The sequence below is a fragment of the Physeter macrocephalus genome, chromosome 17, assembly GCF_002837175.3.
Source record: "Physeter macrocephalus isolate SW-GA chromosome 17, ASM283717v5, whole genome shotgun sequence".
Lineage (NCBI taxonomy): Eukaryota > Metazoa > Chordata > Mammalia > Artiodactyla > Physeteridae > Physeter > Physeter macrocephalus.
In genome coordinates, this window is record NC_041230.1 from 41,735,386 (window position 1) to 41,760,539 (window position 25,154).

Below are 25,154 nucleotides of genomic sequence, written 5' to 3' on the forward strand. Positions count from 1 at the left end.
GAATGTGGACCTCTTCCAATATCGTAACAAGGAAACTTGGACTCCTCTCTGACCTCCACAGGTTCAAGGCTATTTAAGAGTGTTAACTGACCCCCCCACCAAACCAGGGTTAATTCCCACCAGGCAGGCCAAAATATTTGTCTTGAAAAATACAAAAATATTAATAAGCTTAGTACAAAATACTGGACATTTAAAAGAAAATATTTAATTGAGCCAAATGGCTTTTTCTCACAGCCCCACGTGGAAGTCCTACTTGGGATGTTTCAAAATGGTTGAGCACTCATTATGTGTCAAAGATTGTTCTGAGCACTTTTCGTGGATTATCTCATTTAATTTTACAACGAACTGTGAGTTAACGCAAACTCAGGAATTAGGTGCCTGGATTTAACATTCTGTACTGCTAATTAATAGCTGTGTAACTTTGGGTAAGTTACTTAAGCCTCTTGGTTTCTCCACCCACAAAATGAAAATAATAGTACTAGCAACAAATGTTTGTTAATATATAATGCACCTAGGCTATTTTGTGGCATGTAGCAAGTGCTCAATAAATGTATGAGTAACTATCATGTATCTGAGTGCTACACCTCTTACTAGTGGCAAGCTAAGTTCTGGAGCTGACTTATTCCAGAAATTTCTGGCAGTATTCCTGAGAAAAGAATTGGAGAAAAGGCCAGCAGTGAGGGCATCTACAGGTCCTTGTGACTGATTGTGCTAGAACGGTATCTGAGTCTACAGGTAGATTTCTGGGTCCCTGAAATACACAGAACAGAACACACAGACCATGCTTCAGGACTAGCTTGTGCAGTCTGCCCCCAGCCCACCACATGAAGATGGGCACCATTTGCTCTCTATCACAAGCTCTGCCGCATAGGCCTTCTATCCCCCACCCCATGGCCACCATCTAAGGCTGGGATACGAAGAAGGCGCAAACACCAAAAGGAAAAGCTAGTAGTTTATATAGATAGATATATAGATATATAGATATTGATATATATTGTGTTTACATAGTCCACAAGTTAAATGCAGGTATCCATAAGAAGAGCATTAACAATAAAAATACAATCTGTGTGTAGCCAAGTACAGAGACTTAAAATGGTAAAACAGCAAAAAGGATCTCACAAAAGTACAAATATACAGTACAAATTGATTTATTTAAAACAGTTACAAAAAAGCACAACAAAATAGAGATTATCCTTAGAATTATTAATGCTTTGTTAAAGATCAGGTAGGATTAGAGGGTAAGAAATGGTATCGGGTGGGGGGAGCACCTGACTAGTTCTAAGGCTTTAGATACAATGCAGTTGATTACATATTAATTTAGCCATTACATACTGGGGATAGTAGTTGGGGGATCAGTAATTTATCTACAGGGAACTCCTACACAAATCAGATCCATCCATCAGACCTCCCCAGTGCCGTCCTTCTCTACTACTCCTGAGGACCCTAAAGCCACCTGGATGACAACATTTCCGTCCTTTCTCCACCCCATTCCCTATCCATATATTCTTCCCTCCCCTAAGGTGCTGTGCAAGCTGAGAGCAGTCTGCTCTCTGCAGCTGGAACATATACTGTTTTGGCTACAGGGATCCTGTGTGTGACTAGGAAGGTTGTAGGGGACAGCCTTATTTTTAATACTTCAAGCTTGCCACGAGTACTGTCAGTCTCTTCCCCTACACAAGCTTCTCTTGAATGCGAGTGTCACGCAAATGAGGGATGAACCCTGCCTTCAGCAACATCAGCAATGCACTAACCACTCACAGCTCACAACTATGTGCATACTCCCTGTCTGGGGAGTGGGTGTACAACCACTGTGTCATCAGCTTGCTCACACTCGCGCTCTCTCTCTCGCTCTCTGAAGAACCTCAGTCCCCATGACAGTCATAAAGACAGAAATAAATGCTTGAAAGTTTGACAATAGGTAAAGGCACATGGGCTGCCGCCACACACACTGTAGACAGGAACCCAGTTTGAGGCCATCTTCACTGCTGGGCCTTTGCAGCAGAATGGCTTGGGGGAATCACACAGACTTTGAATTTGCAGTCTACCAGGGGAGGAGCTAGGCTTAACAGGAGAACGAATAAAGAAACCTTAGTGTGAAAAGTGCATTTATTACTACTGTTCCTGCTGGGGAGGCTCAGCAGGGTAAACCGCACCACCTCTCCTCCTTCCGCCCCAGGCACTGTGCATAGTCTGCAGGTAAGGAGAGAGTGCAGTCAACTCTAGCATCTCAAGGGCCAGTGTCATCCTAGGCCCAGACCAGGATTCTGGCCCAAAGATGGATCCTAGAGTTGAAAGAGCAACTGACAGCTGCAAGGACCCAGATGCTTATTTTATTATTGCATAATGTGGGAGGCCTTCCTTCTCCCAGGGAAGCTGGAGGGTGAAGGCTTCCCGGCAAAGGGCTAACAGGTTCCTGGTCAACATCCAACCTAACACGGTTCAGCTCTTCAACTGTAGTGTACACTTTTTCCCATCTGGAAAGTATTGTAGCTTCAGTGTGGTTTAGTAAACTTAGCCCTAGGAGGCCAAGAAGTCTCCCTAAAACTTGGCCTCTGCCCTATTTGCTTTGCTTTTAAGACTGTGACTTAATCTCCCATGGCCAATTCAACCAATCTGGTTACCTTTACTCCAATGGACCCAAGCCCTTGCCCAGTGAACCCACGTCCACCCTTTATCTCCAGTGTGATCACTCAACTCTTCAACATGCCTGCTTGTTGCAGGTTTAAATCATACCACCACCCTGTGCATCTTCTATGGCGCCCAGTGGTAAAAATAAAACTAAACCCCACCTGAGGGTCTATTTCAAACTTCAAACGCTCCCCCAACCCCAGAATCCATTTAACTGGAGCCAGATGAACCTCCCTGGGATGCTGACACAGGCCCTAATCTGGTTCCCCATCATTTAATTTTTAAAACAGGACACAAGATATCATAAAGGAAAGAAGTTAATACAAAGAAAACACCCACTTATAGGACCTGCTTGTCTCTCCCTCAAGAGAGTCAGATATTTGGAGCCAAAGGGCTCCCAACAAGCACTGAAGCCATATCCCTTTGGATTCACCAGCCCACCAGCAGCATTTCATACTATCCCTACTCAAGATGACTTTGTTATAAAGTAACCCTTGCACATGTAAGGATGGACAGGATGCCTGGATTTCACCTATGTGGCCAAAGACACAGAAAGACAGAGAGCTATAAAGGGCAGCAAGCAGGACAGTGAGTAGACAGCAGCAGTGGCAAAGCAGCACAGACCAAAGCCCTTGGTGTTATGACCAACTAGGACCAAGAGTGTAGAAGGGTCAGTCCAGATCTACTGGGGTCCCTCCCCCTTGGGTACGAGTGCTCAGCTCTGACCTCCCAGTCTCCCCTTCCCCCATGCCACTCCCCCTCCTCTGTGTACACTAATCTTGATAGGAATGATGATCCAAGACTTGGATGTATTACCGTCCTTCACCTGGTTCCCCTAATCCCAAACTGGTATAGGCATTTCTGTTTAATGCCAGAGTTAGCCATCTTCCTTTCCTACCCCTAAGCTCTGGGACTGTCCTACTAATGACATTGGCCTTCTTTAACTGCCCACTCCCACAAAAACTGACAGCTTCCCACCAAAATGCTGTCTCAAAACTGCTCTTAGGTCTCTTATAATAACTCTTATGAAATCTTTAAAAGGAAGAATGGACACACCATAGGTTACTCTCATTCCTCATGCCTGGAAGAAAAGACTGAAACATAGGGAAAAGGTAAGGGGAATGCCTCAGCTCTGACCGAGATTTAGAGCACAGAGCTTCTTTCCCTGGGAGACCATACTTTACAAGACACCTCTGCAGCTCAACAAAATCAAGTATTAATATATTACATATGCATGGCACAGTATTAGAGGAAGTGCCGGTGTTGCTTCACCAGCAAGAGACAGAAGAGGAACAGCAGCAGAAAGTTCAGGGCCCAACTTGCCAAGGTGCACAAGATTTTCTCTTTCCAGGATTGAGGGGAAGTTACCAGGCTGGAAAGTGAGGGTTTCTTGTATTTAAACTACTTGGCCTGTATCTGGTTAGATATAGGTTTGCTCCCATAAGGAGGAAGCTCGGTTGGTACCCTTGGTGGATATTTCTTTAGTGTCCACTGTGTGCCTGTCGCTATATTCAGTTGATGAGCCTTCCTAATGAGGAAGGATGTTTCTGAGAAACCCGTGCATGAGAAACTAGGAATGAATTGCTCATGGAACAGCCAGAAACAAGGCCTTCTCCGAGGGCCGTCCTCTGAGAGGATTCCTCGAGACTCAGCCCCACAGGCCCCCAACTGTGGGAAACATGCCAGAGAAAGCAGCATTCAGAGAGAATGGGGACAGAGAAGGGAAAAGACATGATCCCAAGTGTGTACAAGGTTGAGTGTTCACCAGACATGGTTGGTATTTGGTTCTGAGGTGAACTGGAGACTTACATACTTGTGGTCAGGTCAGCAGCTTCCTCTGGACGGGCCTCCAAAAGCTGACTGACCAGGTAACTGCTCTCAAGGAATGAAACAGTGGAGGGTAGGGCTTGCAGCAAACAAGCCAGTCTCAGTCACTTTGTTACCCGAGGAGAACAACCTTTAGCACCTGAACACTAAGAAGGACTCCATACTCAGAACTCCCCCTCCCCCCAGGAGGTAGGTAAGATTATTTATCCCCATTTGGCAGCTGGGGAGGAAGTGAAAGACCGAGAGGTCACAGACTTGCCTAAAGTCTTTGACAGAGCAGAGATCAGACCTCAGAGGTTTGGGACTCCTGACAACAGGCTAGGCCTTGGCCAGTCCATCTTGAAAGGAAATGCCAGGGTCATACCCCAGGAGAAGCCTCATAAGAGAGCTGAGTGGACAATACCCTGAGTTGTTCAAGAGTCTAAAGACCCCCAAAAAACAAACAAAAAACCCACCCACCCACCTGAAAGCTGATGGGGGAAGCCTAATTCTCAACACCCACTGGAATCCCACAGTCCGAGGTGATGCTGAAAGTCGTGAAGAAAAAGTGGGCTTAAGACACAGGGGGCAAATGCAACTAAGATTGAAAATACTCTTTGCAGAGGAATACTCCACCATGAAATGGAATCTAGGAGACTTTTCAGGTATTGAAACATTATCAAGACTATTCCAGGGAATTCCCTGGTGGTCCAGTGGTTAGGACTCTGCGCTTTCACTGCTGAGGGCCCAGGTTCAGTCCCTGGTCAGGGAACTAAGATCCCACATGCCACATGGTGTGGCCAAAATAAAAAAAAAAGAGTATCCCCAAACCTTGGAGCTGGCTATGGGAGGAGACAGCCTGGAGAAGCCTGAATGCTGGGAGAAGGAGTGGAGTAAGATGGGAGGGACTCTGTAAAAACGCAAGGATGGGCACTGCCCAGCCAGCTGTACTGGTCCCAACCCAGGGCATAGTTCCATTCGTTTCTCCACCAACTGGTTCAGCTGCAGAAGAGGAGAGGACATGATTCTGAGTTTTTAAAAATAGAGAATAGAACTGAAAGGGAAACCAGAGAGACCCCTACACACCAAAAACTAGAGGTCTTGGTCAGAGTGGACAAAACCAGTTTTGCAGAGGGGAAAGGCAGTGCAGCTACAAATAGGCCCAGGTCAAGACACCATGCAGACAGGTTAGGTCAGCGGAAGGGTGGGGGCAGTGCAGGCACTTAGGCACAACATAGACAGACAGAGGACCAGGTGTAGGGGCCTAGGGAAAAGGGTCCACTGGTTCTTTCAAGTCACCATTACCAACTAGAGATTCAGTACAATTTCAAAGTGGGTCTGGCATGCTGAGTAGGAGGAGCCTTGTTAGGTCAGCTACCTTTCCAGAAGCCCTGCCTAGAGCCCGGTCAGTCTGGCCATCGGGTCTTTCTCCCAAAGTCCCGTGACTGGGTCCCCGCCAAGGCAGTACTTCACTCTGAACCCTGGAGCGGCTTCTCTCTCCTAATGCTAGAAGCCTTGTGGGAGGAATGATGGGGAGAGATGGGAAAGGCCTGAAGCAGAGGATCAAGCAGAGTCCCCTGCACACCCAGCCTTAGACATCTGTAACAAAACTACCCTTTAAAGTGCACAGCTCTCAAAAGAAGAGTTCTGGGTGGGAACCCTCTTATTTCCAAGCATGGGGCCTCCTGCCCTCCCATCACAAAAAGGAAAGGAAAAAAAAAAAAAACTTCAGATAGCTGAACTGCTACTATAAGCTGTGGATCATCATTTTTGGCTCTTTCTTTGCTCCCTCCCTCTGCACCTGCTCCCAAAGCCTGACCCTCTCCTTGCAGGAGCTAGGGATGAGGAGGAAAGAACAGGGAGGCCCTGATATTTGGAATGTTTCTTATCCTGCGTGCACCCCCTTCCTTCCTTGCCCCAGGCCTGCTGCTCCCCATCACAGCACCCTCTGGGGCTGTTCTGAAAAGATGCCATGGGGTAATGGGCAACAGACCCTGCCTTGGGAGGCTGCCTTCACGCCTCCTCTTCCCCACTAACCTCACTGCCAAGAGAGCCATCCCCTGCTCGGCATGTGCAAATCCTCTGCTTGCTCACGGTGAGGCCCAGCTCTGGGGTAGCATCCCAGTCCGGGTCTGGGAGAGGTTCATTTTCCTGCATTGGAACGCCCTTCAATGGACAGCTTTACCTCCTGTGGAATGAAAGAGGGACGGAGCAGCGCAGCCCGTGCCTCCTCCCCTTGCATGCCATATCTTTGGAAGCTCGGGGCTGGCCAGCAGGCCTGAGCACCAGGCTCTGGCTGCAAGGGCTCTACCATTCGGGAGCCCTCGCCTAATGGCTGGCTTTTCCCATCACTGTCACATTGCTCTCGGGGTCCCAAGACTGTCCTCTCAGGCCTTTCTCGGGGAGGAGCCAGCTGGCCTGGGGGAGCACAGCTGGACTGAGAAACTGAGTGACTGTTCAAGCTCTGTAAACTGATAGAGATGCAGACATCTCCCACCTGTAGCCGATGGCAGGGCAGAGAGAAGAGCTGTGCAGTCCGCCCGGGGCTGCAGGAGGACCAACCCTGGCCATATACAAAGAAGGGGTGCTCGGGGGGCACCTCGATGCTCACTTTGCTCTGCTGCTCACCCACCACGAAATGCAGCATGACAAATCCAGGCCACTGGCTCTCCTGAATGTCCACGACTGTGCTAGAGTCAATCTTCAGCCCCCCGCTCACTTCGGCACTGCGCACAAAATCCTGGGTCTGGAGGTCCTCCACCCGCTTCAGCTCCCCTGTAGCCAGCTGGATGATGGCGCCTTTCATGAAATGGGAGGGCAAGTGGGAAGAGGTAAAGGGGGGTGGCGTTGACTCCTTGTCTGGGAAGGCGGCTCTGGCCTGCATGTCCAAACTTGACGCCACCAGGATCTCCGAGCCCATGGGTAGCAGGCCTGGGTCAGTTCCAGTGGGCACCAGGTTGCCATTGGCTACAACCATTGCTTTGGGTAAAGGTCTATGTTTCAGGGGCTCCTGATGGGATTGAGGGTAGAACCCTCGGGCCTGATTTTTCTCGGCCATCTCTGCTGCGTTCCTGGCTGACCCTCGCCCCTCACCCTGATGGTCAGGGTTATGATGGGACAGGTTGAGGGGGCTGGGCTCACCCTTCCTCTGAGCTGCCACCACACGATAGTCCTGAGAAGCTAAAGCACCAACCACCCGCTGGACCTCGAGGTCGGTGTCTGGGGTCCCTCGGTGTGCTGGCACTGCCACCTCTACCCGCGCAGTCTGAGAACCTGAAAACAACTGTCCATCCACCACACATTCTACCACTGGCACCAGTCCCTGGCCCTCACCCTTGCTGTTGGGGGAGTCGAGGGCTTCGCTTTCCCGTCTCACTAAATTTCGCTCTCGTTGTCTCTGTCCATTGGCAGCGGCTGCTTCCAGAGCAGACTGGCCCTCCTGAGGGGTAAGAACTGGGCTGGCACCTGCTGGAGGGGTTTCATGCATGGTGTACCCAGCAGGTAGCCTGGACATCTGATAATAAATGGGCATCCGGCCTGGAGCGAGGTCCAGTGGCTGAGTACTCGAGTGATGTGGCAACTGCCCAGGTGGGGAGGTGGCAGAGGGGGCTTTGTTGAATGAACGGGCCGGGGATGAAGCCTGGGGGGGAGGAGTGGCTCCTTCGGCCAGGAGTGAGGCATACGGCACAAAGTGTGGAAGGTGAGAGGTGGCAAGGTTGGCAGAAGGAGAAAGGAGGGGACTCGGTAGGAAATTAGGTGGCACAGCATAGGGAAGGCTATAAGGAGACCCGATAAATTGCAGAGAGGTGGACGGGAGCTGGGCATAGTGGATTGGGGGATAGTGGATTCCTGGATGTTGAATCAGTGAAGACGCTACATTAAATGTGGGGGGCAAGGGGCTCATGTTCACCACAGACGGGAGGCCAGTTGGGGAGAAGGTGGCAGGTGGCACAGCCACCTTATACAGCATGCCATACTGGTCCACCGTCAGACCAGTGATGGCCTCAGCTCCATCACCCCCCAGGCTGACTCTGGCTCCTGCCTGGCTCTGCCCGGCCACCACCACCCCTCGGGACCATTCAGAGGCATCACTGGAGGGTGTGTGGTTAGTTGAGCAGCTGGTAGTTCTCCCCATATCCTCGCTGGTCACGGGGAGGTCTCGTTTCTTTGGTGGAAGGCATTCCTGACTCCTCTCATGAACAGGTTTCATATTGCTTTGTGGTGTTCCTGGAGCCTGGAAGGGGTCGGCTTGCTCCTTGGGGCATCAGAAGGGGCTTCTTTGTGGCTCCCCTGCACCCCTCTCTGCTGCTGGCTGGGGCGCCCACATCTGCTAGGGAACAAATCAGAGGCAAAGAAAAGTAACCTAGGGGTAAACCAAGTCAAAGGAAAGAGCAGGAACTGTGTCCACGGAGGAAGATGTAACAAAGGGGACTGCTGGAAAAAAAGAGGAATGAGAAAGGAGCAGACAAGGATGCTACCCTTCTCGCTCATCCAGCCTAGGACATGAAAGAAACAATCACGGAAACCACAAAGAGCTACAAGGACAAGCATTCAACAATGCATAAAATAACCTGTGGGCTCCACAACCCCAGGGAAGCCAACAGCTTCATGATTAGCTGTTCCTCTGATGGGGACCTTGACTCTTCTAAGCCTTTTCCCTTAAGGGGGATTTGCACACATGGTCTTTGCTGCTGGCTCCTTTTCCTAAGTTTCTCCTTTTGCCACCAAACACTACTGTGCTATCTTCTTTCCTGAACATATGACCTCATCCTTGCTTCCTTTCCCCAGCCTAATTTGGGTTATTATCTCACCTATCCCCACCCACCCCCCAACCCCAGGCCTGCCTAAACGCTCATCCTCCTTTGCCTCACATCACCACTACCCCAAGGACCCAGGGGTCAGTCAATAGGTCCTGAGGTCTGCGCGTCTTGTTTTTTTTTTTAAAACGTTGTTCCCTAAACATATTATGAAAGTATCTTCTTCACCCCATGAAATACTACATTTAAACGTGGGCCCTATGGGGAGGGTGATTGTACTGGTGTTTTCTACAGTTTATTTATTTCTCCTCTCCAAAGGGCAACAACACAACTCTTCTGACCTCACGTAGACTTGTGTTCCCTAGTTTGGCAAGACTTCTTTCCTTCCCACTGACCACTTTCCATCTGCCTTCTCCGTGCATTCCCTTTCTCTTTTCTTTTGCCAATGGCTCCTTTTCCATTGTACGTCTGCTCTAGGCACCACTTCTTAAAATTCTGGTTCTATTCCTCCAAACATGCCTGTTTATTGCTATCTCAGGTCTATATGATTCATAAGAAAGTTCTCTCTCCCCTTTCTCTATCACCTTTCACACACGCTTTTGTCCATTTTCATAAAGTATCTTTTTGGTCTGAACATTTCAACACATACGAAATTTGTCACCTATTTCTTCCTATCAGGCTTCAGTTCTTTGGATCTGAAATGAGATTTCTATGATATTACACTCTGTTCTGTTTTTCCACTGCTGAATTCCAGATGTTTTTCCACAACAAGGTATCCAAAGCGCCTGTATTACCTGAGCTTCCAGTGGTGCTTCTGAGCAGCTGTAATAAGAAGCAGTGTCCTCCCCACTGGCTTGGGAGCCTAGAAGACAGAAATAGGAATAGAGTAAGCAGGAACCTAGCCTCTGATCCTCCCCAGGATCATCAAGAAAGGTAATTCCAAAACCACAAAGACATTAAAGTCCATGAGTCCCTGCCTCCTACTCTTCTCCAGAGATAACAACACATTAAATTCTAATTTGTAGGACGACATCGCTGGAAAAAATTTCCATGTGACAAACTTCATTGTCTTTCTTAACATCATATTCTTTGTTCTCTACCTGTACCTATTCCCCAAAGGTTAAATTTACCTCCAATCCCAATTTCAGGTAAATGTACAAATAAAAGTGGAAGACTCAACATTGTCCCCATGTGAACAAAGGGAAGCAGGAAAAATCAGCCTCACGGATTTCACTTTTATTCAGGGCTGATGAAAACACAGATGTGGAGGTTATTTAAATGAGATAAGAGGCACTACAGGAAAAAGAACAATTATTTATGTTTCTGGGGCAGAAAAAGAGGTCAAGGGGGAGTCACTCAAAGGGAAGCCTTATTAGCAGATTTCCAAGGTAAAAAAACAGGCTCCTGTGTGTGTGTGTGTATGTAAAATTTTCTAAGTGACAACTTTGTACCACGTGCTGAATCAGGTGTGACAGAAACTGAAAACATTCCTTTTGTCCTCATGTAGTCTACCAGTGGGAAACAAAACTCATGCTAAACTGTCCATATCTGAATCTACACATGCCAGAAACGTTAAGCACTGAAGAATAGAGCTTTAATCTCTAAAAACAGAGAAAGTACTACTGACCAGTACTCAGAGAAACTACTACCCACTGTGCTGTCCAAGTCCTAAAGAACACTGCAAGCCTCAAACCAAACTGAAGACACTTCTCTCAAGATCAGCAAGGTGCAGATGTACAAAAAGAAAAAAGTGACAAGATAGGAAAACAAGGTGGAAAGAAAATTCTTGGTTCCATAAACAAAAATTTACACAGTGGGCACAAGTCTTGCATCCCTTCTTTGCCAGCAGTTCCAGTGACTGAAAAGCAGTTAGATTTCTCTCTCATTCCCAACAGAAAATGGGGTCACAACTTCAATTTCAGAATGATACTTGCTTCTCACAACTAAAGCATTAAAGAAAACCTGCCTCTAGGTCACAGGGGGGTTAGCCAAACACAGGCTAAAAGGACTGAAAGAGGCAAAAGGTCTGCAGGAATAACAAAGGGCCAAGCCTGTGCACTAAGTTCCCACAACGCAAAACACATTTCGGAATCTGAAACTTCGGCCTCTGAAGAGGCTCAATGAGGATTTCTCCAGAGGAAGACGCAGCTTGTGACCCCAACCGAGCTAACGGGAAAGGAGGACCATTCCGGAGAGCTGCCAGCGCTGGCAGCACAGCCCGGAATCAAGAGGGTGAACCCAGCCTCAGACTCGAATTCGCTGAGGGCGAGAGGTGCGCCCGCCAGAAAGACAGGAGCTTAGAAGAGACAGGGGTTATGGCTTCCCTTGATCCCGCAATCCTTGCCCCAAAAGGGGTAGGGCCCGAAATTGGAAACTCTGCATTTAGAGAGTGGGGGGGTCGACCTTTCAAGCAGAGGGGTAAGGGCGAGGCCCCGCAGGCGCTGCTTCCTTGTTTGGGGGCCCCTTCCCGCCCCGAGGACTCGGACACCCCGGCCCGCCAGGACACAGTCGCGGGGGAGCAGGAACCTGAGGCCTCTCTCTGGGCCGGGCCGGTGAGAAGCGATCGGGGGTCTAGGCGCGGCCTCTTTCGCTCCCTCGGTCCGCGGGGCAACGGGCTCTGGGGGGCCACTTCCTCCAGAGCTCCGAGCCCAGGCCTGCTTGGCCCCAGTGAGCCCGACTCGGCGTCCTCCACTCCCGGCAACACTCACCGGCCCATCTCACGGCGCTCCCCGGGCTCCTCCCGCTGGTCCCGGAGCCGCCGCAACGGCGGCCGCCGCCATCCCCGGCCCCGGAGCCGCCCCACACCCAACGCCCCCCCAGACGGGCGCCCGAAGATGGCGTCAAGCGCGTACCGCCCCCGGCGCGGGGAGATTGCGTCACGGCCCTGGGCCGGAGAGCGACGCCCAGGAGTACCCGGGAGAGGACTGTGCAGGCTGTCCGACCGGGCGCCCCCAGCGCCCCCCTCTGGTGGGAAAACGAACTCCTCTCCCTGGGGCCGGGTCACGTAAATAGGACTGGGTCCGGCCTCCTCACCCTGACCCCACAAGGACCCTGATATCTGTCTACTCCAGTAAATTCTGAGGGTTCCCAAACACAGCCCTGAGGCGTGGCCATCATTTCCTGGACTTCGGGACCTGACTTTGTGAAGACTTCTTTTGGGAACCTCGGAGAGCTCCGAGGCGACCCCGGCCCAGGAGGGTAATGAGATCCCCCTAGAGACCCAGGATGGAGATGGAGCTCGTTAAGAGTTGAGAAATGGCTCTGAGGGGGATGAGAATGGGCCGGAACCAGGATCTAGGGGAAAGTGAAGCTAGCGTCTTGAAAGTCTGTGAGGAATGAGAGGATGGGGATTAGTACAGTGGGAAGCAGCTTAATTTAGAGGGAAGAGGGCTTGACTACTTGATGAACTATGAGGTCACCATTCATTGCCAATAAACTAGTTGACTTTATAGTAATATGAACATCTGATTAACTTAAATGAATAAAGGGAATTCCCTGGTGATCCAGTGGTTAGGACCCGGCGCTTTCACTGCTGGTGCCAGGTTCATTCCCTGATCCCCTAGGGAACTAAAATTCCACATCCTTGCAAGCCCCACAGCTCAGCCAAAATAGAAGGAAAAAAAAAAAAAAAAAACTAAGTGAAAAAAAAAGGAACACCAATTGAATTTATGCTTTGATTACAACTATGTAAAAAAGTAGTTCTGCATACAGACAAAAACTGAACTGAGAAAAAAGTAACTTTGACTATTGGAGAGATTGGATTCTGAGCAGATTTTTCCCTTTTCAGTTTCTGCAAACTTTGTTCAATAAATAATCATTGATTTTTGTTTGATTTTGAAAGTACTACTGGCGGGGCTCTAGCTATCCAGCCTTTGGAAAATCGTTTTACTACTTGATACTTGGGTTTCCACTTCTGTGAAATGAGGAACTTGAACTGAATGAAGGGGTGGGGGTGAAATGTAGATAGGAGAGCTCTCAAAACATTTTAAGTGAAAAAATAAGCAGATATGTACAGTGTGAGATCACGTATTTGTTGTTAAAAGACATGTAATGTTACAGTTGCATATATTTATGTATTTGTACAGAAAAGGAGTGGAAGGATATGGAACAACTAGCTAACATTTGTTATCTCGGGAGAGGAAAGTGGAATTGGGTGGTGGCCAAGAGGAACAAAAGGTACTTATGTTACTGTTTGGATTTTTTTAATGAGAATATTACCTTAGAAATACTAAAATGAGTAAGTTAAAATACAAATAAAGTATATGATCTCTAAGATTCTTTCTAGAGAACCCTTAGACCTCAACTTTGATATTTTCTCACTTGGGTGGGAACAGAGAATTATCAAAATTATTGAACACCACACACACAGACACACACACCTTGCACCAGTGGGTAAAATATAGTGACACTACTGATTTGTAGCCATCTAAATCAACAGAGAACTTTGCTTTGTGAATATTAATATTATTCATAACAGTTGTCTTCTCAGTTTGGCCAAGAAGGAAGTCCTGTGGTCGCTCAGTGGCCCCATTTTAGTACTAACTGGCAGAATGGTTTCAAGTTCATTGCTTAGCTCACTAAACCGGCATTAAAACTGCCAAGATAGAGACCATCCAGGTGTATTCAAGGAAAACCAATTTCTCCCAGATCAAGATACGCCCTCAGAGAGCTGGTTTTCAGGCAAAGTTGAAAGAGCAGACACTGGTAGATGCAAATAAAAAGTTTTTTGGCTACCAGACATTAACAGAATGACTTGGTGCAAAGGTGTGTCTAATTTTTTTAAAAAAAGGATGTTCTGATTGGTGAAGCACTGGTGATTTCCTGGTTTGGTGCTGCAGTCCCAAAAGCGTGGGTCCTATCTTCTGTATCCTCTTCTAGAACTCTTTACTCCAAGCCATCCGCATTTCTTCGGTTGTACATATTGATGGTAGGAAGCCCCATAGTGACAGTTTGACAGGAATGTTAGTGATAAGTAAACTAATACAGTTTTAAATTTAAGATACTTAAATAACCAAAATTTACCTCACTTCTATAAAAATCTGTATTATTCTCTGGAATCTGGACAATTCCCTATTAAAGTTTTTTATATTAAGTCAACCTAGGGTTTTAAAAACTGTAACTGGCTCAATAAATAGTCGTTGAATGAAATTTCACAAAGATATCCCCAAATGGGAGACTTCCCTTGCTAATTCTTTTGCTCTCATTTCCTCATTTCTATTCTCATCTATTTTGCCTATTGGCTGTTTTCAGTCTCATCTGAAAATCCTTCATTTTCTTTCACAGCTTTTTTTTCTTAAATTTCCACAGAATTTTAAGAACTGATGAAGTGAAAAGAGATTTTTTTAAGGTATTTGGGACATTTGGGGACTGAAAAATTAAACTTTTGTCTGCTTTGTCCACCTCTTCCATTTCCCTGGATTCCTATTAAATTTCTTTGATGTGTGTAGGTTGAATATGTATGATGAGAGCTTGAGCTACTCGGCTGGACAGAAAATAACAAGGACAAAACCCTGCCATGCTAGTTACTCTGCCTAAAAGCAAGCAGGAGTTTCAAACCAGCTCTATGTTTGCTTAGTTCCTAGTTGGTGATTTTTCTAGACATGTAATACAGGCAGGGTAAGCTCAGACAACTATCCCAACTTTTTTTGACATTAAGGGATCAAACCAGAGAGAAGTGCTGTTAACTTGGGAAACCATGTGTGTCATAAGAGGAGTAGGTGGCTTTTTTCATACTGTCATGTCTTCCTGCTTGTATGCTTTAGCATGCCAAGGTGTCATTTTAGGAAAGGAACTTTGATCTTTATATTATTATTTTTTTAATTTTATTATTATTTATTTTATTTATTTATTTTTGGCTGCATTGGGTCTTTGCTGCTGTGCGCGGCCTTTCTCTAGTTGCAGTGAGCGGGGGCTACTCTTCGTTGCGGTGCGTGGGCTTCTCACTGTGGTGGCTTCTCTTGTAGCAGAGCACAGGCTCTAGGTGCACAGGCTTCAGTAGTTGTGGCTCACGGGCTCTAGGCGCCAGGGCTTCAGGAGTTGTGGCGCACGGGCTTCTTTGCTCCGCGGCATGTGTGATCTTCCGGGACCAGGGCTCGAACCTGTGTCCCCTGCACTGGCAGGCGAATTCTTAACCACTGCGCCACCAGGGAAGCCCCTGGAACTTTTATCTTTAGATCCAGTGGCAGAAACAACAACTAATCTCAAGCATACATTGAACTTATAGAAATCCTTAGCAGATTTAGCTTTCCCTAGAAACGTGTTAGTTCCTGGTATTAAACTATTTTTCAGAAGTTTTCTAGCTGGCCAAATGTAGGAATGTGCAATTTTCAAGCTTCTGTTTTACCTACTTCTCTGTGTTTTCATTTGCACATGCTTTTAACGTTATGCAACCTCTCCAGATTCCAATGGGCATTTCCCTTTCAAATTCATATATATTTTATTTAGAAGGAGGTTTTATAATTTCTCCGTATGTGACTATTATGTTCCTTGGGGAGGGGAATCTCCCTCTGTTGTCTACTTCCTCAGACACTTGCCAAAGACTTTCATTTTTGTCAGAAACTTCCTGCAGAACTCTCAAAAGTTGCAGTAAAAACACTGACAATTGGAATAAACTAAAGGAGATCTAACCCTTATTTGAATCACAAGAGTTGTATCTGGGGAACTGGTCCACAGAGAAACAAGTGCATTAAGACCAGTACTAAGCAGCCAGGAATTCCTTACACGGGATTTGTTGAATAAATAACGTGGATGTGGAAAAATTAGAGCCTCTGATAACTCTCTCTTTGGCTGGGGAACTTCTCAGCAAGGTGATTTGCGAGCTGCTGTGCCTTGTGGTGAAATCATTTCAGCTCTTCCTTCAAAGCTGATCCCCTTTGCGTCAACTTGCAACTGGTTGTCAATCGCTTAAAATTCCTGGAAAAAAAAGATAAATGAGTAAATTCTCCAGGCAGCACAGCAAGCTGCCTCTCAGATTCCTGTGCAATCCTCTGTGCCACCACCTCCCAGCCCCATGACATAGCTCCTAAGACCTTACTTAGCAACTCTGGAATTTAAAGGAGTGTTTCTGAATTGTGGGAATGATTATTATAGTGATCAAATCATTTAAAAGTTTCCAAACACAGTTCTGTATCTTGACATTCTGTATCTTGACAGTTCTGTGTCAATACCAATATCTTGGTTTTGCAAGATATTAATTACCACCAGGGAAAACTGGGTAAAGGGTACCCTGGGTTGTTCTGTATTACTTCTTACAAACTGCATGTGAATCTACAATTATCTCAAAATAAAAAGTTTAACTTAAAAAGAGGTTTCTAGGGAATTCCCTGGCGGTCCAATGGTTAGGACTCTGTGCTTCCATTGCAGGGGGCACAGGTTCTATCCCTGCTCAGGGAACTAAGATCCCAAGTGCTGCCTGGTGTGGATAAAAAAAAAAAAAGAAAGAAAGAAAGAAAGAAAGAAAGAAAACGTTTCCAAAAGGTTTAAAATGTAGCATTATGTCCAAATTACTGGACTTCTCTCCACCAAAGCATAGAACTTTATCTAGCCAAGCCTTTTTAGATGTGCAGTAGCTATTAAGTTTGAGCTCCCGGGCAAATTTTTCTGAAAGAGCTTCCTTAGCTTTTTTCAAACACACACACAAAATGCTATTTCTTCTATCACATGACAGCTCAAGTAGTATTATACCCATGAGCAGGAGTAGTAGCTGATAACTGTTGTCTTCTTTCTGTAAGTCCAACTTATTTTAGGTTACCTTTTTCTCTTTCCTTATTCCAATGCATCACATGTGCGATGGACCCCTCAGTAAACTGAGAAACATGATCTCTGATTATGAGGAGCGTTCAGGTGAAATAAGTATTGCATGTAAACACAGTTTTCCTAGTGCTCCGTAAATAGCACTATTTATTATTGAATTACTATAGCCTATTAGATTATAGTAGTAGAGAGGCAGATGTTACCCAAACTTCCAAACTGATTTTTGGGCATTCTTTAGCCAAATCTTGCATAGGGTGTTTCTGCATTACTTAGATAACAGGAGCCTAAGGAAAGTACACAAAACAAATGAAATTTAGGGAAAACCAGTGGTACCCATTATGGTTACCATGAACAAAGAGGATGACATTGATGGTGTACATAGAACTTGTGAATTTTAAACTGCATGCCCATGTGTTCTTTTATTCGATTTTGACATCAGTGATACATATTATTATTCAGATACATTTTATCCTCTTCTTACAAATAGAGAAATTTAAACATGGAATGCCTGACTGATTTGAGATAAATAAAGCTAATGAGTGCTCTCTTACCTAAATATATTCTTTTTTAAAGGGAGATAATAATCTTGACCTTCTATCACTCCAGGGTTCTATTTGTAATACAGACTATAACCTGGGCACCCAATAAATGTTTGCCAATATTAGCACTTGTGTAACGACAGTTCAGCATTTATCCGAAACAGTCCAGTTTTACTGTGATTTCTGTTCTCTGTGATGTCCAGGGCAAAGGCCATTTTCGTACTTTGAACTTAGCTAAGCAACCTTCCAAGTACTGAGCTTTGCATTTATTTCAGATTCAAATACAGTCTCACGTCAAGATTTTTTACAATGACAGAGTAACTCTTTCTATTCATGATTAGAAGGTGAGCATCACTTTTAGGGTATGGCAGACGGGCGGAGTGTATGATTTGCAGGCTCAGGTTTCTCCGACTCATGAAAAGCCTATTTCCCCAGGCTCAGTCATCAGTTGATAGCTCAAGGTAGTAAGACTTCCCTTATCACAGAGGATTAATCCGGGACAGGTTACATTTGTTACATCTCCAACGTGACTCGACTTGTTCATTCTATGGCATAATGTGGTGGAAAAGCATAGGAATTTGCAGCCTGAAGATTTAGTTTTGAGTTCCAATTTGACCAGTTACTCCTAGTCATGTGAACATGGGCAAGCCACTTAATCTCTCAGAATCCCAATTTTTCTCAGCTGTAAAATGCAGCTAACATGCAAACCTCACACAGGTGTTACTCAGATCAAATGGAACTGTACATAAGAAAACATTTTTTAAAACGCAAACCATGACATGCACTCTCATTTTGAAAATAACTACTCTTTTTATTACAAAAATAATAAATGTTCAGTATGGAACATTTTAGAACATAAAAGTAACCTGAAGGGATAAAATAAAGATCACCTGTTGAAGGACCATCCCCCCACCCCACTCCCCGCCAGAGCAGTGGTTCACAACCTGTAACAGGTGTCAGAATCCGGAGGGCTTCTTCGAACATAGATCGCTGGGCTCCACTTAAACTTTCTGATTTAGTATTTATTTCTGGGGTGGGCCCAAGACTCTTCATTTCTAACAAGTTCCCAGGTGATGCTGATGTTGCTGATCTAGGGCTGACGCTTTGATAAAAACCAATCTAGGACTTCCCTGGCAGTCCAGTGGTTAAGACTCTGCGCTCCCAGCACAGGGGGCACGGGTTTGATCCCTGGTTGCAGAAGATACTGCATGCCAAAAACAAAAGAAAAAAGGTAATGACAAACCTAGTTCAAAACACTGATAACTTTATGCACATATGGTATATCTTGTATATTTTTAAAAATTATTTATTTATTTAAAAAAATTTTTTTGTTTGGCCGCGCTGTGCGACTTTTGGGAACTCAGTTCCCCGACCAGGGATTCAACCTGGGCCACGGCAGTGAAAGCCCAGAATCCTAACCACTAGGCCACCAGGGAATTCCCTGTCTTTTTAAAATAAAAACATTATTTCACACTATCATGTAACCTGCCCGATTTATTCAACAAACTCCTCTTTGCCCATTCATTTTTCTATATGCATGTTTTGTGCTGCAGCTGAGCAGGCCCAGAAAACAAGGAAGGAAGTGGCTGACCACCTGGCTGCTGTGAAAGATAAACGAGCTGGGATCTGAGTGGAACATGTTATCGGAGAAGACTACCTCGTGGAGGCCGTGGAGATCCTGGAGCTGTACTGTGACCTGCTGCTGGCTCGGTTCAGCTTGATCCAGGCCACAAAGTGAGACCTGTTGAACTTGCATCACTGGCAGGCTCAAAGGAATGACAAGGCATCCCTGCCACCTAGTGAGGGAGGGGGTGGTCTCTAACTTGTTGGGACTGTGTCAAAGAACACCGTCTCTACTTAATGGAGAACTAGTCCTGCTTGACAAGAACATGTCAGTCCACAGAGCCATTTTTAAAACCAAATAGTTGTGTTTTCCCCCCTGAGCTGTAAAGACATAGTATAAATATGTAGAAAAGTTGGGAAATACAAAAAAGATTCCATAATCACCAAATCTGGAGATAAGAATTTTAATATATTCCTTTCAGTCTATATATCTGTATGTATCTATGTGTGTGTATGTATACAGATATATACATATAGGTTTGTATTCTAATTTAAGTTTTTTAAAAATTTTAATTTAACATTATATTTTGAGTATTGTCCGTGGGGAAAGAGGGAAACGTAAAGCCCTGAGATTTTTATGTTTCCTTTAGGGAACTGGATTCTGGTCTGTCTGCATCTGTATCTACACTAATGTGGGTAGCTTCTCACCTCCAGTCAGAGGTGCCTGAGTTGAAAATAGTTGTTAGACTGTTTTTAACTGCCTGTGTCACGACGTAGGTGAGGGTATCACTAGTGTTACTTGCTTGGTGTTTTAGAATTAATTGGAGGATCCTTTTTTTCTCCTAATGGTTAACCAAAGAAGTATTTTCTTCTGTTGGTCTTTAAGTGAAAAATACTTTTAAAAAAATGGCAATGGCAACAAATAAAACAAAATAAACTTGAAACTGGAGGGGGCTTCCCTGGTGGTGCAGTGGTTAAGAATCCGCCTGCCAATGCAGGGGACACAGGTTCAAGCCCTGGTCTGGAAAGATCCCACACGCGCAGGGCAACTAAGCTCGTGCACCACAACCACTGAGCCCGCGTGCCACAACTACTGAGCCTGCGCTCTAGAGCCCGCGAGCCACAACTACTGAAGCCCGTGCGCCTAGAGCTTGTGCTCCGCAACAAGAGAAGCCACCGCAATAAGAAGCCCGTGCACCGCAGCGAAGAGTAGCCCCCGCTCGCCACAACTAGAGGAAGACCGCGCCCAGCAACGAAGACACAACGCAGCCAAAAATAGGTAAATAAATAAATTTATAAAAAAACAAAAAACTTGAAACTGGGTTTCTTTTGTGAGGGTTGGGGTGTTATAATTTATCAGGGTTTAGAAATAGAGGTTTTAAGTTTCACATTTATCAGATACTTAAAAGCAAAGCACTTGTTTTATTGTTATTGTTGTTTTGAAGCTAAAAGAACATAATTCCAATGAGGTAACATGAAATTGGTTTTGCTAGTTTGGTGGTTCTTCATCTAAAGCACATTTGCCATAACTTGATGAATTTTGCCTTTAATTCTTTCTTGGTGATGGTTTTCTGCAGGTATCTAATCGGCTGTGAAAAAAGTACAGCTGAGAATTATGGTCAGCTGTGTCAAAGCAATGAGATTGGAACGGTCGGCTCTTGGGTAGTACCATTTCCAGAGACACACATTATTTTTTAAACCAAGAAGTCTGGGAAAAGCAAATATGAGCAAACTCAGAACATATAATTTTGTGCAGACTGAAAGATGTTTAGAAATAAGTTTTGCATTAGAGGCAGCACAACTTTGAATAAAGCTTTTGAACTAGAAAACTCAGATCTTTATCAAAAAGCTAGAGTCAAGAAAACTGAGCTGATTTCTTTATTAAGAAAGCATACATTTTCCTAAATGTAACTGGCCTAGTAATATGAAGGAAGTTAATCCAACTTAGAAATTTCAACTTTTGAACATCTTAATCATGACCACATACATAATTCAGACAGACATTCAGCTGGGACACGGGGATGTGGCCACAGTTGTTGTTTCAGGCTGGTGGACACTCTCGTCATTCAGGGTGTCCATTCTGATTGGATAGTGCCTTGTTGAATACGTTGACTATTACCTCTGACATAATTCAAAATGTTTATCACAAAAATCAGAATTCTTACCTCAAAATATTTTTTCTTGTGTTTATATTCTTCGTCTTATTCTACTTGGTTCCTTTGCCCTAGGATAAGGCTATCTTATGATACAAGCAGGGCCCCTCCTTGTTGTTGCTAAATTATACATCTTTTAAAAATTATACATCTTGGGACTTCCCTGGTGGTTAAGAATCTGCCTTCCAATGTAGGGGACGTGGGTTTGATCCCTGGTCAGGGAACTAAGATCCCACATGCCATGGGGCAACTAAGCCTGTGCGCCACAACTACTGAGCCCGTGTGCTCTGGAGCCTGCGCCCAACTAGAGAGAAGCCCGGGTGCCACAACAAAAGACCCCGCATGCCACAACTAAGACCCGACACAACCAAATAAATAATAAATTAAAAATTTAAAAAAATAAAAACAAAAATTATACATCTTACATAACAGAGACTGGAAAAATGAAGTACTATGATTCAAAAGTGAAAGACCACTTAAACTCTTTTTGTTTCTTATGCTCTTTATTTTGCAGCTAATGTGTAAATTGAATGTGAACACTCTACCCCAGGTTCCAGTGGAACAATACCTAATAGAAATGGCTAAGAACTATAATGGCCCACATAAATCCAAAGCAACCTTTATGGTCAGTACTTTTAAGAAGAGAGAATTGACTTAAAGCAGAGATTCTTACTGTGCACCAGAAGATTTTTTTTTAACTTAGGTATGTGGCTTCCAGAGTAGCTCTGGCAGGATCGTAAACAGGTGACATCTGCACCTTTTCTCCACCCACATACTTTTTCTAGCAGAGCTGGACTTCTGTGGTCAGATGACCCTTTTAAGTTGTTAGCAATAGAGTGGAAAACAAAGATGAAGTTACCTAGTGTTATACCTAGAAGCATATAAAATGTTTTTAGTTCTTAAGATCTCAGCTTTATCTGAGGGTTATTTTGCATTTTAATAAAGGGCTCTTGGAATAAAGGCTACAAGATCGAAAGGCACAAGTCACCATCTTTTAGCCTTGTTTCACAGTTTGAGTTCAGTAGTGAAACAACCCATATTCAGATCCTAGCTCCACCATTTATTAACTGTGAGACTTCAGGCAAGTGACTTACTCTCTCAAAGACTCAGTTCTCTGCACTGTAAGAAGGGGGATAATAACAGTTAAGAGTTATTTAAAAATCTCATAAATTTGTTGAGATGATTAAATGAGCTAATATGTATAAGGAATTTATATGCAATACCTGGCACATAGCAAACATAATCAAGTTTTGCTTTTCATCCTCATCATTATCACGGAGGATGGATGAAGCTTCCAAAAGTGGTCATGAATTGTTTTAGGGCAAGAGAAATTTCTCCCTAATGCCCTCAAATTGGCAGCATGTACCATGTTGGATTGTGATTAAAGGGCACACCTGCCTTTACTGATGCTTTGCTCTTGATGGTTTCCTGAAAGGGACTCTTTTTTTCTTTTTCAAAGAGTATGTGGTTTGTTGAAAAATGACACGTTGTAAAAAAAAATTTAGACAATACAGAACGGGACTAAGAAGAAGTAAAAGCCACATGAAATGCCGCCAGAGTTGTGCCTAAGAGCTCAGTCTCTGGACCACTTCTTCTTCCCTATTCTCTAGGTGATTTCATCCAACATTGTAGTTTTTAATCCCATCTTTGTGGTGAGGTCTTCCACATGTTTATCACTAGCTAAGGCCTCTAGGCTGATATGAACTCTAGGCTTATGCATTCACCTGCTTTTTTTTCTTCTTCTTTTTGGCCATGCAGCACAGCCTGCGGGATCTTAGTTCCCCGACCAGGGCTGGAACCTGCGCCCCCTGCATTGGAAGTGCGGGAGTCTTAACCACTGGACCGCCAAGTCCCTCGCCTGCCTTCTTGATATCTTCACTAAGATGTTTCAGATGCATCTCAAACTTACCATGTCCAAAAGTGCTCTCACTCTTTCCAAGAACGTACTCATTCTATAGTTAGTGGTAATTCTATGCTAGGGGAAAATCTTGATATCTTCCCTTTCTCTCAACCCCTAGCCCAACCCATCTTCAACAAATCCTGGTTACTCTACCTTCCAGAATTCTGTCACTTCTCATCATCTCCACTGACAGTACCACGATCTAACCTGCAATAGTCTCTGGTCTGAATGATTGCAGTACCCTCTTAACTGGTTTTTCTGCTTCTACCACTTTTCCCCATTAACTGATGTTCAATGCAGCCGTCAGAGATCTGGTTAGTACCTAGGTCAGATCATGTAACTCCTCTGCTTTTAAAACCCTCCAATGGCTTTTTATTTCACTTATGATAATAGGCAACGGCTTTCCTATGACTGAGGAGGCCACCCACACCTACTCTCACCTCTTCTCTCTCGCCTCATTCCCTCTACTCTCCGCTTGTTTACTCTGCCTCAGCCACACTGGCCTCCTCGTGCTTCTTCAAACACACACCTGCTCCCTCCTCAGGACCTTTGTACTTTGGGACTCTGTGTTCTCTAGTTCTCCGCCTGGTCCCTCCCTCACGTTCTTCAGGTCTGTATTTGAATGTTCTCTTCTCTGCAAAGCCCTTCCCAGCTACCTTCTCTTCCGTCTTCACTGTTTTATATTTTTTCTCTATCAATCTTATCTCTATCTAACACACTGTTATCGTTCACTTAGTGATCTTGTTTCTTATCTGTCTCTCCCCCTGCAATATCAGATCCACGAGGACAGGGACTTTTGTCTGTTTTGTTCACTGTGGCATTCCCAGCACTATGCCTGGTTTATATTACAAGGTCAGTAGATTTTGTCAAATGAACGGATACATCCAGAGTTTACCACTGCTTAAAGTATGGTAAACTTTCTTGTAGACATATCTATGCGTATTGACATCTAGCTCTTTTTTTTGACATCTAGCTCTTAATCACTGGTGTACCACAGTGTCTGACCGCATAAGCACTCACAACACAGCCATTGAAACAGAGAGAAAGAAGAAGTATGTGGGCCAGAAAGCCTGAAGTTTGCTGTAACTGTCATTGACTTACCCTGGACTCTAAACTTCATGAGGGCAGAAACCATGTGTCCTTGCTCGCTGTTTCTTCCACCGGATTTCCAAGAGTGCTTGGAGTGTAGTAGGTATGTAGTGAACAAATGTGTAGTAAATTGAGAAGCCAATGTGATTCTTGCCTCAGGCTGAAGCCCCAGCAGGCCTGGTTAATACTGAATTCACCAAGGATGTCAAGAAAAGTGCTCTTCGCAGAGGAGGTGGAACTGTAGCAGGAATGGGTGATCCATTTGGGGCATCGCCAGTATTAGCAGCAGGGCCCTCACCTGTGTCATCTCCAGCCCCTCATTTCTCATCCCTTTCTCCTGAAAGACAGGTCAGTATGGTTAGAGAAACTGAATCTGGAATGGGACTCCAAGCAGTGCTAGAACATATTTCTAAATGGGCTTTTGAATAGTAAAATGATCTTTGTGAAGTTTTTTTTAAGGCCAGGGAGCATATTTGCAATCATTTAGCTGATATTTGATGTGTTTTTATGATGAATTCATGAGAAAATAGGGCTATAAGAGGGAGGAACACTCCCAAACTCATTCTACGAGGCCACCACCACCCTGATACCAAAACCAGACAAAGACATCACAAAGAAAGAGAACTACAGGCCAATATCACTGATGAACATAGATGCAAAAATTCTCAACAAAATACTAGCAAACAGAATCCAACAGCACATTAAAAGGATCATACACCATGATCAAGTGGGGTTTATTCCAGGAATGCAAGGATTCTTCAATATACGCAAATCAATCAACATGATACACCATATCAACAAACTGAAGGAGAAAAACCATATGATCATCTCAATAGATGCAGAGAAAGCTTTTGACAAAATTCAACACCCATTTATGATAAAAACCCTGCAGAAAGTAGGCATAGAGGGAACTTTCCTCAACATAATAAAGGCCATATATGACAAACCCACAGCCAACATCATTCTC

At 44.9% G+C, this 25,154-nt stretch overlaps 1 protein-coding gene and 1 long non-coding RNA gene across 3 annotated transcripts; one reads left to right on the plus strand and one right to left on the minus strand.

Moving 5' to 3' along the window:
- Nucleotides 1-939: 939 nt before the first annotated feature.
- On the minus strand, nt 940-12,002 carry ATXN1L (ataxin 1 like). Of its 2 annotated transcripts, none has more exons than XM_007115817.4 (3): nt 11,900-12,002; nt 9,986-10,053; nt 940-8,761 (listed from the first exon to the last, which is right to left on the minus strand). In XM_007115817.4, exon 3 carries the CDS (start codon nt 8,642-8,644, stop codon nt 6,578-6,580), a length of 2,067 nt encoding a protein of 688 aa, XP_007115879.1. In that variant the 5' UTR covers nt 8,645-8,761; nt 9,986-10,053; nt 11,900-12,002; the 3' UTR covers nt 940-6,577. The 2 variants fall into 2 exon arrangements, with proteins under 2 accessions (XP_007115879.1, XP_007115880.1); XM_007115818.4 differs by having other exon boundaries at nt 940-8,764.
- A 111-nt stretch (nt 12,003-12,113) lies between these two features.
- On the plus strand, nt 12,114-19,477 carry LOC114484077 (uncharacterized). The gene is made up of 3 exons (XR_003676585.2): nt 12,114-12,389; nt 13,277-13,367; nt 19,036-19,477. It is a non-coding gene; the product is annotated as an uncharacterized lncRNA (long non-coding RNA).
- Nucleotides 19,478-25,154: the final 5,677 nt, after the last annotated feature.

Coding starts and splice junctions, on each gene's coding strand:
- ATXN1L (XM_007115817.4), bottom strand. CDS start 8,644: ATGAAACCTGTTCATGAGAGGAGTCAGGAATGCCTTCCACCAAAGAAA.